At 56.6% G+C, this 16,421-nt stretch overlaps 1 protein-coding gene across 1 annotated transcript; it reads right to left on the reverse strand.

Moving 5' to 3' along the window:
- Positions 1 to 758: 758 nt before the first annotated feature.
- On the reverse strand, positions 759 to 8,883 carry LOC141750235 (uncharacterized). The gene is made up of 11 exons (XM_074604995.1): positions 8,583 to 8,883; positions 8,078 to 8,134; positions 7,531 to 7,607; positions 6,795 to 6,960; positions 5,205 to 5,311; positions 4,575 to 4,706; positions 3,504 to 3,648; positions 3,104 to 3,250; positions 2,319 to 2,549; positions 1,890 to 2,083; positions 759 to 1,029 (listed from the first exon to the last, which is right to left on the reverse strand). The coding sequence occupies exons 1-11, from the start codon at positions 8,679 to 8,681 to the stop codon at positions 852 to 854; spliced, it is 1,533 nt and encodes a 510-aa protein (XP_074461096.1). The 5' UTR covers positions 8,682 to 8,883; the 3' UTR covers positions 759 to 851.
- Positions 8,884 to 16,421: the final 7,538 nt, after the last annotated feature.

Raw genomic sequence — 16,421 nt, forward strand, 5'->3', positions numbered from 1 at the left:
CCATTTTCACAGCTCGGCTCCCTTTTCATCAAGGAAAAGGTGCAGACGGACTGCAGGGTCAGAAAGGGACCAGACCCTCGTGCCCTCCTCACAAGACAGGCCGCGAACGCCAGTACCAGGAACAAGGGGCCTGTTCCGTCTGCTCCAATACCTCTGTCAGCCGCCAAAGGACAGAAAGGAAGGAACAAAGTTCCCCCGCCTGCAGCTGGCAGCAGCGTTAGGAGTCTACTCCATGGCGGGCGGGAGGCTGCTAAGATCCCAGCCCTTTGCTGCCATGCTTTGGCTGGGGACCACCCAACCTTCTGTTGAACTCCTCTTACGCCCACACGCAACCCGTGCCTGCATTTACTGTCCCACCAGAGTCCTGGGGGTCTCCACGCTCCTTCAAGGACGAGCCACTGGCTCTGCTGCCTGGCCCGGCACCGTGTCGCCCGGGACAGACCACTGCTGCCATTTCACACGCTCAGCCTGTTCTTCTCCTAAAGCCAGCCCACAAAGCTTGCTTGAAGGATTCAGAAGCATAGTGTTTCCTACCACGTCTTGCAGGAGCTTGTTTATCTCCCCTTGGTGGTCGGCCTCCCGAACTTTGAGGGTGTCGGTATGCTGCTCTTCTTTCTGCAGGAGCTCTTGCGCCATGTTTTGCCGTTCCTGCTTCAGGAGAGACCTCTCTGCTTCCAGCTCCCACTGAAGGCACTTCACTTCCCCTGCAAACACGACAAATGGCAAGAGTCAGAGGCTGCACAAACAGCGCCTCTGACTTTACTGACCTTACGCCCTTTGAGTTTCCGTGGAGGAGGGGTCTGTCTCCAGCTCCTTCACTCCTCAGAAGCACTGCAGACACAGAGCTGCTTTCATACCACCTTCCCCGGGCACGGGCTCACCAGAAACGGGAGGCTCTCACCTTGGATCACCTCCTTGGCCTGCACCACCGCGTGAAGCTGGGTTTCAAGATGACTCCTGGTGATCTCCAGCTCAGACAAGTGCTGCTGAGCCTCCAACAGGCTGCATTCCACGGTCTCCTTCCCTGACCTGCAAAGCGTGAATACAGAGAGAAAGGAGCTGCTTGCTCCTGACACCCAACAGGGAGTTGTTCCAGGAAGAAGTGGTGCAAGATCCCTACCCCTGCCTACGGAAAAAGGCTCGCGTGGAAACTCCTACACAGAGAGCCTATTTCTGCCCTTTAAAATAGCAATGCGGGCCCCTGCGAGGGAATGGCCAGGCTTCCCGTGTCACCTGGCAGGGCACAGAAAGCCCAGCCAAATTGGACTGCAATAGCCAAATCTTCACTTGCTGGGGTCTGATCCACGACACACGGGTAGCTGCGCCCACCAAGCCTCTGCCAGCAAGCAAAACTTGGATGGACAACGGAGGGTGTATCTTCAAGGAGGAGAACAAGCACACAGTCCCGATTACACCAGTCTCTGGCAGGCCAAAGTAACTATGTCCATTTTAACAGACATCAGTGATGGGCAGGAACCCCTGAAGGCTGGCGACAATTCAAGAGAGGTTTCCCTGCTGCTGGTGTCACCAGCTCTAGCTCCTGCACCATACTAACACGAGTTAGCTTAGTTTAATTATGTGTGGTTTAATCATGGCTCCATTGAGAGCCCACTCGGCTGGCTGTGGACGTCACAGAGGAACACGTAAGGGGGCATAAACATGAGCTCAACGCTCAGGAGAGCTTGGCCAGCTTCAGCTGTCAGAAAAATAACCTTCAAATCAAGGTAGACTTTGCTTTTTTTTGCTTGAAATTCTTCCGTTTTCTGTCCATGGAAGCGAAAACATGTGAAAAGCACAGAGGATGCAATCAATCCCCATGTAACCACTGTCACCTTTACCATTACAGACATTAAAGAACATCCTGCCCAGGGTCTCCTCCCTGCCCTTACCTGGCCTCTGCCAGCTGCTCCGAAAGGCCTTGTCTCTCCCGCTCCATGGCTGCCAGTCGCACCTCCAGGGCAGCCTTCTCCCGCACCAGCAATTCCTTCTCTGCGCACACCTCGGCCAGTGCGTGCCCTTGGCGAGAGGACTCCTGGCGCAACTGCTCCAGGCCACTGCGAGACGACTCTTGCTGGCGGGAAACCTGAAAGCGGGACAAAATGCAGTGAGAGTCCTTGCGTGCAGCCCTGGCTTTTGCCCCAGACAAAGGCTCCAGAGCTACACAGTTTGCTGCTTTTGCCACATGGGAGAACAGTAGAGTCGTGGATGCAGTCCTCTCTCTGCAACTTACCAGAAGCCAAAAAGGAGGCCAACACGCACAGCTTCACCCAGCCAAGCAGCCACATGCCCACCCAGAAGCACCAGGTCTTTGGTCTCACCTCAAGGAGTTTCTCTTGGGCTTCTTCCTTCTCCTCTGCCAGGACCCCCAGCTCTACCCGCAGCTCCTCTTGTTGCTCCTCTGCTTTCTTCAGCAGCTGCTCCAGGTGGGCTTTCTCTGCACAGAGCTCTTTGGTTGTTCTTCTACACAAGCTCAGCTTCTCCTGGGCAGAGATCTTTGCTCTCTCCATCTCATCCACTTTACACAAGAGAGCGTCATTCTCTTCCTCCAGCTGCAATCACAGAAGCACAGAGGAAATTAAATACAGCAAGACTTACTCTGAAGAAGAGGAGAGCAGCAAATCCACATCCCCTGCGTCTCGCTGACATACTCCCAGCTCAGCGCGCCCAATAAGCACGTGCGGACAAACTACCCCAAAGAGCCTGCGTGGTCTCATCACCATTTCCCAAGAAGAAGGAGGACACTGCATTTAAGCAACAGTAGGAGAATGGAAAGGGAGCAACACGGTCTTCAAAGACGGGTAGACGTGGCGCTCAGGGACATGGGTTAGTGGGGTTTTGGCAGTGTCAGGTTCGTGTTTGGACTCAATGATTTTAAAGGTCCCTTCCAACCTAGACAATTCTACGAGTCTACGATTGTCCCTGTCTTCCCCTGCCAGAAACAGCATCTGTGGCGCTCTTGCTAGACTTCCTATGAAGGTTGGGCTTGGACAGAAAAAGGAACCCTTCCATATTCAGTCAGTCACACTCTCAGAAGGCAAGAAGTCTGAGAAGAAGCAGCAGCTGGAGACAAACACCTGCCAAGACCTTTGGCAACTCTGCTCACCTGCAGCACAAGTTTGTTCAGTTGCACTTTGTCCAAAGCAAGAGCTTCATTGATACAGCTCATGTTTGCTGTTGCAACACGTAGATCGGCAAGTTCAGCACTCAGCTCATTCCGAGCCCCTGTCAGCTCTGCCACCGACTGCTCGGCCTGAAGAGACAAAAGAACAACATGACAACAAGGGCAGGGAAATCCCTGCCTTCGAGCAGCAACTCCACATCCCCTGCGTCTCGCTGACATACTCCCAGGTCAGCGCTCCCAATAAGCACGTGCCGACAAACTACCCCAAAGAGCCTGCGTGGTCTCATCACCATTTCCCAAGGAGGAGAACAGCACGTTCCCTGGCGTCTACTGACACGAAAAAAGCATCTGTGCTGGTCTTGCTACCACAAGGTGACCATACCTTCTCCAGGGCCACTCTAAGCTCATGCTTCTCTTCCTTCAGCACATCCCTCTCAAGGTGCGATTCCTCCAGCGCCTCTCTCGCAACTAACAACTCATGCTGTAACAAGCAGTGTTTCTCTTCAAGTGCCACTAAGTCCTTCAGTCTGTGAGAAGGGGAAAGACAAACAACTTGTCAACGTAAAAACATTCTCCTTTCCAAAACCAGGAGCACATACTGTGTCCCAGCTATGGCAGTTGGAATGACTTCCAACGGCTTTGTACCTACACCTAAACACCACCGGCATTTCCTGACTAGAGCTGCATCACTCTTTCTCATGGATGAAACGTTCGTCATTGAGAAAGTAAATCAAGCTTCCAGACATCACAGAACGTTTCCAAAACGTTCAGGTACTCGCAACAGCTTCCTGCCTCTTAGTTCTCTCTCTCCTCTTTCATACGTTGGATACAAGCCTTGCACAAGTTCTTCTTGGGCTAAAACAGACTTTGAAAGTCCAGACTACGACTCCCACAATTACTTTTGCCTTCTGCAGTGAATGAATCAAAGGCCCTGCAAGCTCTCTGGGGAGACGGCTATGAATGTCCACTCCAATGATCACGGGATCACAGGAGGGTCCGGGTTAATACGCTGCGTGTTGCAAAATGGCCCCTCTTGCCCCAAAGGCCTTCTGCACTCAGTCTGGCAAGGAACTGTCAGCACAGAGGTGCTACAGTGCTTAGGATGGTGCTGGGCAAATTCCTGCCAACTCCTCTAGCACCGCCCCGGGGAGCAAAAGGGCTGTACCAGAGACAGAGCTCTCTTTAGGCTGCTCTCGCTTGCTCACCAAGAACCAGTTCACAGCAAAAGCACTGGAATACGCCACCTCTTTGCCAGTCTGGTCTTACCCAGAGGAGCTTCTGGCAGTCAGACGATCTTTGCCGTCCTTTCTGTTGAAGGCAACCGTTTGACTCGGGACAGAAACAAGGCTGTGCAGAACGGGCGTGTTTGCAATGCGAACACAGCCCATCTATGAACGCAAGAGGCAGCCCCAGAAGAGAATGGTGGTAACAGCAAAGTTTAAAACACCTTTACCTGTCCTGAAGCTCCTTCTTCTCCAGCTCCCCCTTGGCTTGGAAGGACATCACGCTGCAGTTTAGACGGGAGCAGTTTGCCATTACAGACCCAGAAAGCCTCATTTGCTCTGCCTTCAGCTCTGACAAATCTCTGCAGAAGAACAAAGGAAGAGCCAACGTTCACACCACCAGCTCTATCAGCTGACTCGCTTCTCACGCACGTAATCGCGCAAAGAGGAAAAGCTGGCAGGAAAGATGACATCTCGGCTGGGGACAAATCATTCCCCTGACACTCTGGGGTCAGGACACACCTTGGCGAGCGACTGCTCAGAGGCTCACGACAACAGCCACATAATAAACTTTTCAGGAAGGTGGAGGAAGAATAAGCCTAAAACGGCGTAACAAAAAAGCACAAAGAACACAAGAACCAAGGCACGCTCGACGCATTAAGGAAGGTTCATAATCCAGGAAGATAAACGGCTGACAGTAACCCAGAGTTTGAAATCGCTTGCTGACACCAGCAGCAGACACTATCACGGCTACGCTGCTCTTGTTTGTGTAGAAGGCAACTCTGAGAAAGGAACCTCAGAGAGGTGTGAAGGGAAGGTACATTTTTGCTGCAAGAGATGGGGCCTCAACTTCTACTCACCGGTTCGTGGCAGCCTTCATTTCCAGGAAATGACGGCGGAAGGTGACCATCTGATGCCACAGCCCGAGCAGACGGTCACGGTCACCCCTGAAGTAGTTCTCGTAGAGCTAAAGATGCAAAGACAAAAAGAAATGCCAGTTCAGCCTCCGCCATCACTGTACGAGTCTTTCCGCTGGCAGAGAGCACAACCACCATCGCCAGCTCTCCTTGAATAACTATTCCGACAGGGCACCAAGGACTGAAGAGGCACCACAGAAGCAGCCCCAGCAGACCTGCCACCTGCCTTCAAAGAAGGCAACATCCACCCTTCTCCTGCGGGAGGGGACATCAGCAAAGCAAGCTGACCCCGAGTCAGCACCTCGCCTTGCAGAGCTGTCTCACACTCTTGGTGGAGGAAGACAAAGACAAGCCCCTCCAAGACCACTGTCCCATTTGCTAGCGGTGACGGAGGCCTGTCTTGTCCTTCCCTTGGCTACTCTGAATCTCAAAACACACAGACCTCTCTGCTCTCACGGCTCTAGACGGAGATTTAAGAACCATCAAAAAGACGAGCGCTCCTGTGTCACTGCCCTACAGCGTCCAGCAGCAGCAAGCATTTGCCTTTAGGACCGAGCAGCACGGCCACAGCAGGTGGGCCTCTTCCATCACCACGATTTGCAGACACTCCTCCATCTCCCACCCCTGCCACGCTGAGCTCCCCCTCCCACGCACCAACTTGATCTTTGGCTCCCATAACCCTGCCCAAGCGATAACCACCCCTGGAGGTCAGCATGGGTGCATCTCGTCGCGATGGCGGCATCCGGGGCTCACAGGGGGTCTCAGGGAGACGCATAACACCACAACAGCCAAGGGGTGACGTGAGCAATGCGCCCACCTCACCGCAATCCTGGTACTGTGGTCAATGTGCAAATTCGACTGGAAGTCGTCATCTTCCCCCCATAAATAGCCAAGAGCCCAAGGGCATTTGGAGCTCTCCTGCTCGGCAGCGGGCTGCGGCCAGGATCTCCCCGTGAGCAGGGACGCTGCTCAGGATTACTCCTCCAGGTTAAGAGATTCCTGGCTGCAACAGATCCTCGCTAAATTGCTTTAGAGCATGCTGAACTTTGACATTCTGTGATAGAAAGCATTGCTTGTGCACATAGAATCCTTTAGCCATAAACCATTGACCAAGTCTGCGACTAGGATTGGGTCCAGCCGCACCCAGACTCCTCTCTCAGAAGGCCTTTAGAAAGCCAGGGGTCCTTTCTGAACCTTGACTCAACGGGAGGGTCTCCCTGACAGCTCTCTCTGACCCCGTCCTCTGTGCAGGAAAAAAACAAGTGGACCTTGCTATAGCACCCCCTTAAAACTGTCGCATCTACTGTCGACTTGGTCAAATCATTGGTTTATATCAATAAATATATTGCTGCTTCTCTCTTAGGGGTGAAGTCTATCGCTCCATCCGCGACAACCCCTCTCTTCTGCTCGTCAACACCAACACATCCTCAGCAGAGCCACAACCTTCTCACAGCAAGTTCTCTGGGCCAGAAACAAAATGCGTTCTCATGCCACGCTGGCACCACCTCTGACATTCCCGCAGCTGAGCCTCACCTCACGTTCCTGGCGCCATTCGCGCTCCTTCGCTTCCAGCTCCTCCCGCGCCCTCATCCAATCCACCGTCAGCTTTCCAACGTCTTCTTTGAGGGCTGAATTCACCTCGTCCGCTTTCTCCAGGTGCTCCCGCAGCAGACTGTTTGCTTCGGCCAGATCCTCGCACCTTGGAAAGGGAGGAACAGCCATGAGGTCACTGAACAACCCCTATCCACAAGCACCATCCCCGGGATTTCCCGGCTCCCCCAACACTGACTTTCTTCTCAAACTGAGAGGCAGGAAAACCGCTTTCTAGGGTGAACTAAGATCTCTCGCTGATGGCCAACTCATTTGCTTCTCCTTGCTTTAAGCCTTCCATTTCCACCTACAGGTTGGGTTTCTCCTTCCTCTTCAACTCGGACGATGCCCACGGCTGGGCCTCCCCTTCGTGCTGCCTCATCACTGGACGCATCACCTTTCTCTAGCGTTGCCCCCAGTCCCTCACCTACTGCACCAGGGCAGCGTTTAGGCTGGAAAGGGACCCTTGGAGCTCACCCACAGGAACGCCCCGCTCCAAACAGAAGCATTCAGCACACACCACTATTACTGCCCCACAGAACAGGTGGTGCACCTCTCTCCTTTCCAAAGGGCTTGCCCCAACACTCCCCTTGCGGAGACTGCCTACCACTGACAGGTTTTCCCTCCCTGCCGTGAGCATCCAGGATACTGAGTAGGAGGGAACGCTTCTTCCTTGTACCTTTGCTGCTCCTCTTTCACCTGAAGCAGGGCTTTCTCCAGGGCCTCTGTGCCTTCCCACCTGCCTGGGAGGCATCCCTGAAGAAGAAAGCAAATGGTTAGTCCAATTCTTCCACCTGAAGCCCAGGAATGCTCTCCTACGCTCCCACCCTTTCTTTCCTAGATCTGCTTTAGCCGGGAAGCAGAACGAAAAGCACAGAGACAGCTCTCTCTGGCCGACGCCAGCATTCTCGCCTTCCAAAACACTGTCTGTCCACCCATTCCATTTCAGAGACAGCCCTAGAACAGGCAGCAAAGCCCTCGCCCGAGACCCAGGACAAAACGTTCCCCGCCAATAAAGCACTCCCGCACACAACTCCAATCCTGCATTTCTGGGACTGCTGGCTGCTCTAAGAGCGGCAACTGGGCAGAACACGGGCGGGCAAACTCGCAGCGCTTCTTGAAACCCTCCGCGAGCACAATCTTGCTTTCCCCTGTCATGGCCCGGGGAGCTTTTTCGCTCCCGAACGCTCCGGCCGCTCTCTTCAGTTCGCGCCCTGCGCACTCACCGCTCCTGCTTCCAGCTGCTGCTCCAGCTCTCGGCAGCGGGTCCGGTACTGCAGGACCTGGGCGCAGACACGGCATGAAGATGAGCGACTGCAGCCGGGGACGGACCCGGCTCCTCCGGCACCGGCTTTTCTCTCGCTCTCCGCAGCCCGAGCTCAGCCCGCGCCACGGCGCTGCCGCTCCGACACCGAGTCCCTTCGGGACCGGGAAGCTTCGCTTCCCCCGAGCCCGGCCAAGCCCCGGCGAGCGGCTCGGGGGTGACAGCGGACGGGACGGGACAGGACGGGACGGGACGGGCGGGGCGGCTCCCGGGGCCTCCCTCCCTCCCTCCCCCGAGCTCGGCGCCGTCCCGCCCGCGGCAGCGCAGGTCAGGGCCCGGGCAGGACCCCGCCGGGGCCGCGCCTTCGCCCCCCGAGGGCTCCGCCGCCGAGTCCCGTCCGCCGACGGCGCGGGCACCCCGGCCCGGCCTCGGGGAGCTCCCCCCGGGCAGGCGCCCCCGCTCCTCACCTTCGCCTGCAGCTTCCGCACCAGCACCGCTTGCCGGTGCCGCGCCTCCTGCGAGCTCTGCAGCCGGCGCTGCAGGGAGGCCGGGCCCGGCGCCGCCATGCCCCCGCTCGCCGGCCGGGCTCCGCCGCCTGACGGGCGCCGCCGGGAGCCGCGGGGCGGGAGGGACGGGCTCGCTCGGGGCCGCTCTGCGGCGGCGCTTTCCTGCGGGCTGCGGGGCTGCCGCGGGGGAAGAGGCCGCTCCGGCCGCGGTTCGCTCCGGCCGGCTCCGCTCGGAGACCGTTACCGGCCCCGGCCGACGCTGGGGGCGGGAGCGGGGGGAAACGGTCCCCGCGAGCCACGTGTCGGGGGGGCCCCGAGACGGCGGGCGAGAGCCGGGGCCGCGGGGACGGGCCGTCGCCCGGGGAAGGCGGCGGCAGCGCCGGAGCCTCTGCCGGAGGCTGCGGCTTCGGCCTGGGCTGCCGCGGGAGCGGGGGGCCCGGCCCGGGGCGAAACCCCGACGTGCCCGGGGGGAGCTCCCGGACCTTGTCCTCCCCGACGGGCGGCGCGAAGGGCCCGGGCCGCCAGCAGGGAACGGGGAAGCCGGGGCGGGAGGGAAAGCTTCCGAGTTCCAGGGCAAGGGACCCCGGGAATAAAGCGCTATTTCATGGGCTCAGGAGGAAACACGACAAACGGGGCTCAGCCCCCTTTGCCCCCCAGCCTCCTCTGTCCTGGGAATTCACTTATTCGCCACTCAAGTCATGAGCTTGCATAACTTACAGCCCTTAAGTCGGGCACTTGCAAGCAAACAAAAGAGAATTAGTTCCCTAGTGAGAGTGCTCATCCTTCCCCTTCCATCACGGTGCGGGCGTCCCCTGTGTCACCCCGGGAAGCACGAAAGCCTGAGCGGGCCGGCTGCTGCTGCATCCTGGGTCTAAAGTAGACCCAGTCAGTACATTGTGACTGATACAGGACCCGTTACGCAACATTTTAAATACTTCTTGTCCCCAGGCATTAAATTTGCAATGCCACAACCTGTGAATAGAGAAAGGCTGCCAAGGGACACAGCAGCGAGAGCACTATCACCACACTCCCGCGACAACAGGAGAAATCCTCGTACCTCCCCCTCATTCAGCTCTTGCCTTAGTTTAGCCTTTCAGCTTCAACAACAGAAAGCTACATCCAAGTGACACAAACCAACAAATTCCCTTTATGCTGACACACAGAATGACGCTGTCTCCCAGAAAAGGGAGCCAGGAGATCATGTTTTGGAAAGGAGAAGTCAGGACAGTATTCCTGTTAGACTGCAACACTTTGCCAGAATCCTTTCTGGTTTGTATCGAAGAGCAAGGGTGAGCCATAACAGGTAGAAAGGGTAGAGGAGAGGGTCACGTAGCCAAGGGCCACTTCCTACAACTTGTAACCGATAAGTCAGCTACAATATATTTCTCAGGTATGCATGAACACACACAAAGTGCCTGCAGTAAGGGGCACGTTTAGGCTTAAAGGCTTGAGTCGCCGGAACCTTCCCTGGGGAGAGGCTCTTTCCTCTAACCAGGTCATGCCATTTGTCAGCCCGCTGTGATTTAAAGATACAACCAAAGCCAAGTTTGGCCAGAACAGCTGCTTCCTTTCTAGTCGTAAAAGACCATTAACTTGGGAGCTTTATTCCTGAAATGCATCCATGAGTCCTTGTCATGATTTCAGAGGGACTAGGCAAAGATTTGCCCCGCAAAAGTAGCCACTATAAAAGCAGTCGGACTGATCTGCACGTTTCATAGACTTGCGTGCCTTAAACGTGTTTAAGATTTAACCTTAAGGTGTTTCAGTTTTAAATACCTTTAAGGTGTTTAAATGCTCGTCAGCTGTCCCTTGTTCCCGTGAAAGCGAAACCAGGCATACAGTGATGGCAGGACGACCAGAGCATCCACCCAAGAAAGGCAGAAGAGCATCTTACCGTGTCTCTCGGCCCCTGGAGTCACGCGATTGCCACCTTTATCCAACCGCTGCTTAAACAGGTTGTGCTCTACATCCAGCTGCTGCTCTCCTGCTCCCTCCATGGCTTCGATGCTCAAATCTGAAAGCAGTGAGCAAGGGAAGTGGTCTGTAAAGGCACAGTCATTATGGCCTGTGGTGGGCTGAGGAAGCATTCAACCCGTGAAAACGCAGAATCTTTCAGCCAGGGGGACAAGAATGTGCCAAAGTGAAAGACTCTGTATGCTTGGGGCCAAGTGTCACCCAGGGAAGAAAACACACGTTGCAGCAGCCGAAATGCCCCTTCCAAATACGGGGTTGGGTTTGGTGTACAAGAAGGACTGTTTCCAGCTGCCACAGAAAGCGTTACCCTGAAGGGTAATACACTTAAGGCCAAACAAATCCACAAACCAAGCCCCTCCAAGCCCATAACCATCTTCACAAACACCGCTTCAGGAGCACAGCTTAAAACTGGTTGAAAGCTGCCTCCTGTCTCAACCCCCCCACCTTCGGCTGTCTGACTCCTTGTCTGACTCCTTGTGGGAGTGGGGTGTCTCTGAGGGTGCCAGGGATAATTTAGACGTTTCCCGAGAGCGGTTCCCGAAGATTTCCGAAGGGCGAAATTTGGCCTGCTTAGGAGCATGGTTGAGAGTGTCCCTTGGGGGACAGTCCAGAAGGGCAAAGGTGCCCAGGAAGGCTGGTCTTACTTCAAGGAGGAACTCCTAAAAGCTCAGGAGAAGGCCATCCCCAAGTCCCAGAAAACAAGCAGACAGGGAAGAAGACCAGCCTGGCTAAATAGAGAGCTTAGGCTGGCCATCAGAGAAAAAAAAGAAAGTTTATGATCCTTGGAAAAGGGGGTTGGCTACTTATGAAAAATACCAAGACGTAGTAAAGCTATGCAGGGCGAAAATCAGAAGGGCCAAAGCTCAAGCAGAACTCGTCTTGGCCACCACGGTTAAAGAGAACAAGAGGTTCTTTCAGTATATCAACAGCAAAAGGAAGACTAGGGAAAACGTAGGCCCACTAACGAATGAGATGGGCACCCTAGTGGTGGAAGACACAGAGAAGGCAGAGCTACCGAATGCCTTCTTTGCTTTAGCCTTCACTGCTAAAGCCGACCCGCACGAATAGCAGGCCCTGGAGGCAAGGGGGGCGGTCTGGAGAGAGGAAGAGTTTTCCCCAGTAGGGGAAGATCAGGTTAGAGACCACTCGGCCAAACTGGACATCCATAAGTCCATGGGCCCTGACGAGATGCACCCGCGAGTGCTGAGAGAGCTGGCAGATGTTATTGCTTGGCCACTCTCCATCATCTTTGAAAGGTCATGGACAAGAGGAGAGGGGCCTGAGGACCGGAGGAAGGCCAATATCACTCCAGTCTTCAAGAAGGGCAGGAAGGAGCACTCGGGGAACTACAGACCAGTTAGTCTCACCTCCGGCCCTGGGAAGGTAGTGGAGCGACTCGTTCTGGGTGTCATATCCACGCACGTTCAGGAGCAGGAAGTTATTAGAAGTGGTCAATGTGGATTTCCCGAGGGTAAATCATGCTTGACCAATCTCAGAGCCCTCTATGATGTTATAACTGGTTGGCTGGATGAGGGCAGAGCAGCGGATGTCGTCTACCTTGGCTTCAGCAAGGCTTTTGACACTGTCTCTCATAACATCCTCCTTAGGAAACTGAGGAAGTGTGGACTAGACGAGGGGACAGTGAGGTGGACTGAGAGCTGGCTGTGTGACAGGACTCAGAGGGTCGTCATTAATGGAGCAGGGTCGAGTTGGAGGCCTGTAACCAGTGGTGTCCCCCAGGGGTCAATCCTTGGACCAGTATTGTTTAACGTATTCATCAAGGGCCTGGACGAGGGGACAGAGCGTATGCTCAGCAAGTTCGCGATGACACCAAAGCAGGTGGGGTGGCTGACACCCCAGAGGGCCGTGCTGCCATCCAGCGTGACCCAGACAGGCTGGAGAGCTGGGCAGAGAAAAAACTAATGAGGTTCAACAAGGACAAGTGTAGGGTCCTGCACCTGGGGAGGAAGAATGTCAGGCACCAGTAGAGGTAGGGGTGGACCTGCTGGAAAGCAGCTCTGAAGAAAAGGATCTGGGGGTCTTGGTAGACAGTAAATTATCCATGAGCAAGCAATGTGCCCTTGTCGCCAAGGCGGCCAACGGAATTCTGGGCTGCATAGGGAAGAGTGTGGCCAGCAGGTCCAGGGAGGTCATTCTCCCCCTCTACTCCGCACTGGTGAGGCCACAACTGGAATACTGTGTCCAGTTCTGGGCTCCCCAGTTCAAGAGAGACAGGGAACTGCTGGAGAGAGTCCAGCATAGGGCAAGAAAGACGATGGAGGCATTGGAGCATCTCCCTTATGAGGAAAGGCTGAGAGAGCTGGGACTCTTTAGCCTGGAGAAGAGAAGGCTGAGGGGAGACCTTATTAATGTTGACAAGTATCTAAAGGGTGGGTTTAAAGAGGATGGAGACAGACTCTTTTCAGTGGTTCCCAGTAACGGCCGATGGGCACAAGGAGCCTTGGGGCCTCCCTGTAGGGCTGCCTACACTTTCTGCATTCCTTGTGCAGTGGAAAGGGTCCCCTTCTTGACCTCTCCTGTCAGGGGACACTACACCCAGGAATCAGCAGCTCTCTGCCGTTTGGCAGGACTCGGAGCACACCCACCTTCTGCAGCCTTAAACCCCTCCCCTGAGCAGCCCGTGGGGGCGAGCAGCCTGTGCAGAGCAGGGTCGGGAGAACTGAACCTGGTGAAGCAAAGCTCCTGCTGCGCTGGTGGATGAGCCTGGGACCCCCGGCTCTGCAGCGCAGTCAGGGCTCTGCCCCTTATCTCAGCCCTTTGCCGGCCAGGGCTGCTGGGGTGGCACCAAAACTCTTCATTCCTGCACCTGTGAGCAAAAACTAAACAAACCATTTCCCCAGCCAACGGTGAGAGTGCTCATCTCTCCTCCCCCCTCACCTCCTCCTTTCCGCCAGTGGGCGGCAACCCCACTCCCGACACCAACCTGGGGGGGATTCTGCATCTCTGGGGCCTCAGCCCAGAGAGAATTTTCATCCCGAGCCAGCCTGTCCCGTGGAGAAGGGGCAATAAAGAGCAGGTCACAGACAACCTCCCATCGGCACGTTTGCTGGCAGAAAAATGCAAGCACCAAATAAATAACATTTTCAAAAAATGAGCAGTAGTATGTTTTCCATTCTCCTTGAGCAAAAGAGTTTTGCTGAAGCGTTTTCCCCTTTTGGCAACAACCAAACTTCCATATTTTGGCTGGGGCAGGCAGCAGGGCTGGGGACCCTCCACTTGCCTCGGCAGCGGCACTGGCTCCTCGTCCCGGGTTGTTGAGACCCCCACCTGCCGCCACCCCCTGCCCCATCCTGGTTCCCCCCCGCCCGCCTCAGCCCTGACACATGCCAGCCAGCGGGACTGGCACCAAGGAGCGCGTCCCACAGCCTCCACCCCACCGCTGAGGGCGATGCCTTCCCCTCCCAGCCCACGGGCTGCTTGGCAGCACCTTGGAAAGCCTGACCCACCGGGCACTCAGCCCCCGCCTTGCCCTGGCACCTTTCCTCCGAACCAAGGCACCAGGGCTTTCCCTTCATTGCTCCCTGCAGTTCCTTGCAACTCCTTTGCGCTCCCCACAACTCACTGCTGGGCACAAAAAGATGCCCCCAGTCATCCCCGCAAACATTTTATTACTGACTTCCCACTTGCCCCCCACCTTGCCCCTTCTACTCTATTCCTTCTTAAGCAGGCCTTTCCCCAAACCCACCCAACACCACCCTCGTTACCCAGCTCATCTAGGATTATTACAGCTCTGAGAAAGTTAATGCCCTCCCAACACCATCATCTTGGGGCACTCGCTACAAACTCACCAACAGCAGGGCTGAGCTCAACTCAAGCCACAAGGACAAAGGATCTCGCAGGAAGGGTCTCAGCATGCGGGGGGGAAGGGAGAAGCATTGCTTTGGGCAGCAGGATCCGAGTGGAGACCGGGTGCAGGCTGCTCCCTGCAGCGCCTGACCCTGGGACAGCCCGGACACCTGCGAGTCCCTGGCTGAAGCCCCTGTGTCCAGGGGAGCCTTGACAGCCGGGGGGGCACGGACAGCTCGGCTCCGCCAGCCGACACCCACCGGACACACACGCACAGCCCCGACAGAGCCACACGGAGAGAGGGGACCCCGCATCGCCCCCCGCCTCCGCACCCCGGGAAGCGGCCCCTCCGCACCCCGGCCCCCCGCAGCCCGACCCCCGCCCGGGCAGCCTTACCCAGGGACAGGAGCAGCACGGCAGGGCGCCGCCGCCCGCAACCCCCCTGGCCGGCAGCACTCCCCGCCCGCCTCCGCGGCGAGGGCACCACGCCCCGGCCGCCGCTAATGAGGGGCTAATGAGCCGCGGGTAATGAGGGGGCGGGCGGGGCCGCGGCTCCCGAGCGCCCGGGGGCAGCCCCGTGCCCGCAGCCCCGGCCCCCCGCGGCTCCCCGCATCCCGCACCCCCGGCCCGCACAGCATCGCCCCCCCTCGCCACTCTGCCGGCACCCACGGCTCCCCGCACCCCGACACCCTGCGCCCACCGCACCCCTGCACCAGCTCCCTCTCCCCAAAGCCCCCCGCAGCCTGCGCTGCCCCCTCCACGGCTCGCCCCAAGTGGCGACCAGGGCCCGGGGCCGCTGCCAGCAGCGGGAATGCCGGAGGGCAAGGAGGGCTCTGCTCCGGGCTTCAGCTCTGGACACGGCCCCGGCTAAAGCAAGGCAGAACCAGAAGCAAAGACCCGAGCGTGGGGAGGTTCAAAGCCTTAAACATCAGCAGCTACAGCTCCAAAACCTTCTCCCCTCATCCTTGTACCAGCCATTCCCAAGGATGTCATGGTCCTCGGCTGATCAGTTTGCATTTTGCAGCTCTGCGGCCTCATCCTGGCTTGTGCCCCATCCCTCCCTTTCCTTTCCCTCCAGCAGCAAGGCCAGCAGCAGGTTTCCCGCCTGCTTTGATGGCATCACGGCAGGGGTCGGTCACGGCAGAGCTCACGCTTGGCTGGGGACCCCTTTGCTCTTGGGGCCACCACTCTCCAGCAGCCCACGAACCCCGCTGGTGCCCAGGTCCGTCCCTGCCGTCAGCCGCATCCCATCTGTGCACAGGGACCCCCTGCCCCCGGGGCGCCCGTGCCAGCACCCCCAGCCGCCTCCAGCCCCGCCATCCCCGAGACACTGGAACCACAACTCTGCAAACGCCGCGGGTGGCCAAACAAGGCAAAGAGAACTTGGGTGTGAAAAACATGAACACAACTCTTTATTAACAACAACACAACTACCTACAACTACTGAAAAAAACACAAGTAACTACAAAACACAACGGTAGAAATACAACTGTAGAAATACTATAGAAATACAACTATATAAATACAATGGAAATCCAATGGTAGAAATACAACTATATAAATACTATAGAAATACAACTAACTGTAGAAAGACAACTATATAAATCCTATAGAAACCCAACGGTAGAAATATAACTATATACATCTCTTCCTCTTTGTCGCTCTTGTGTGTTGCTTTGAACTGCCACACGTCCGCTGCCCCTGGAAGAAAAGCAAGCGGCACGGCCGTTTGGCTAACGAGCAGCGCCTCACCCAGCAGAGCTGGGGCTTCCCGAGCTGGCTCAGCGGCAGCAGCTCCTTCACTTCGGGCTTCACTGTGATGGGCATTCGATGGCCACAGCCCTGGGACACGCTGGGGACAGCGGGACTCTGCTGCCAGCGCTGAGCCCCACCTGGGCTCGGGCTTACACTTGCCTGTCCCGGCCCTAAGGAACCGCTCCCGGCCCAAAGCAGACGGGGGCTCAGGGCAGCGTGGTGGGGGCGGTTGTGCCGCCAGCACGAGGGCAGCGGGTGCCATGT

Source organism: Larus michahellis, chromosome 12 (assembly GCF_964199755.1).
Source record: "Larus michahellis chromosome 12, bLarMic1.1, whole genome shotgun sequence".
NCBI lineage: Eukaryota > Metazoa > Chordata > Aves > Charadriiformes > Laridae > Larus > Larus michahellis.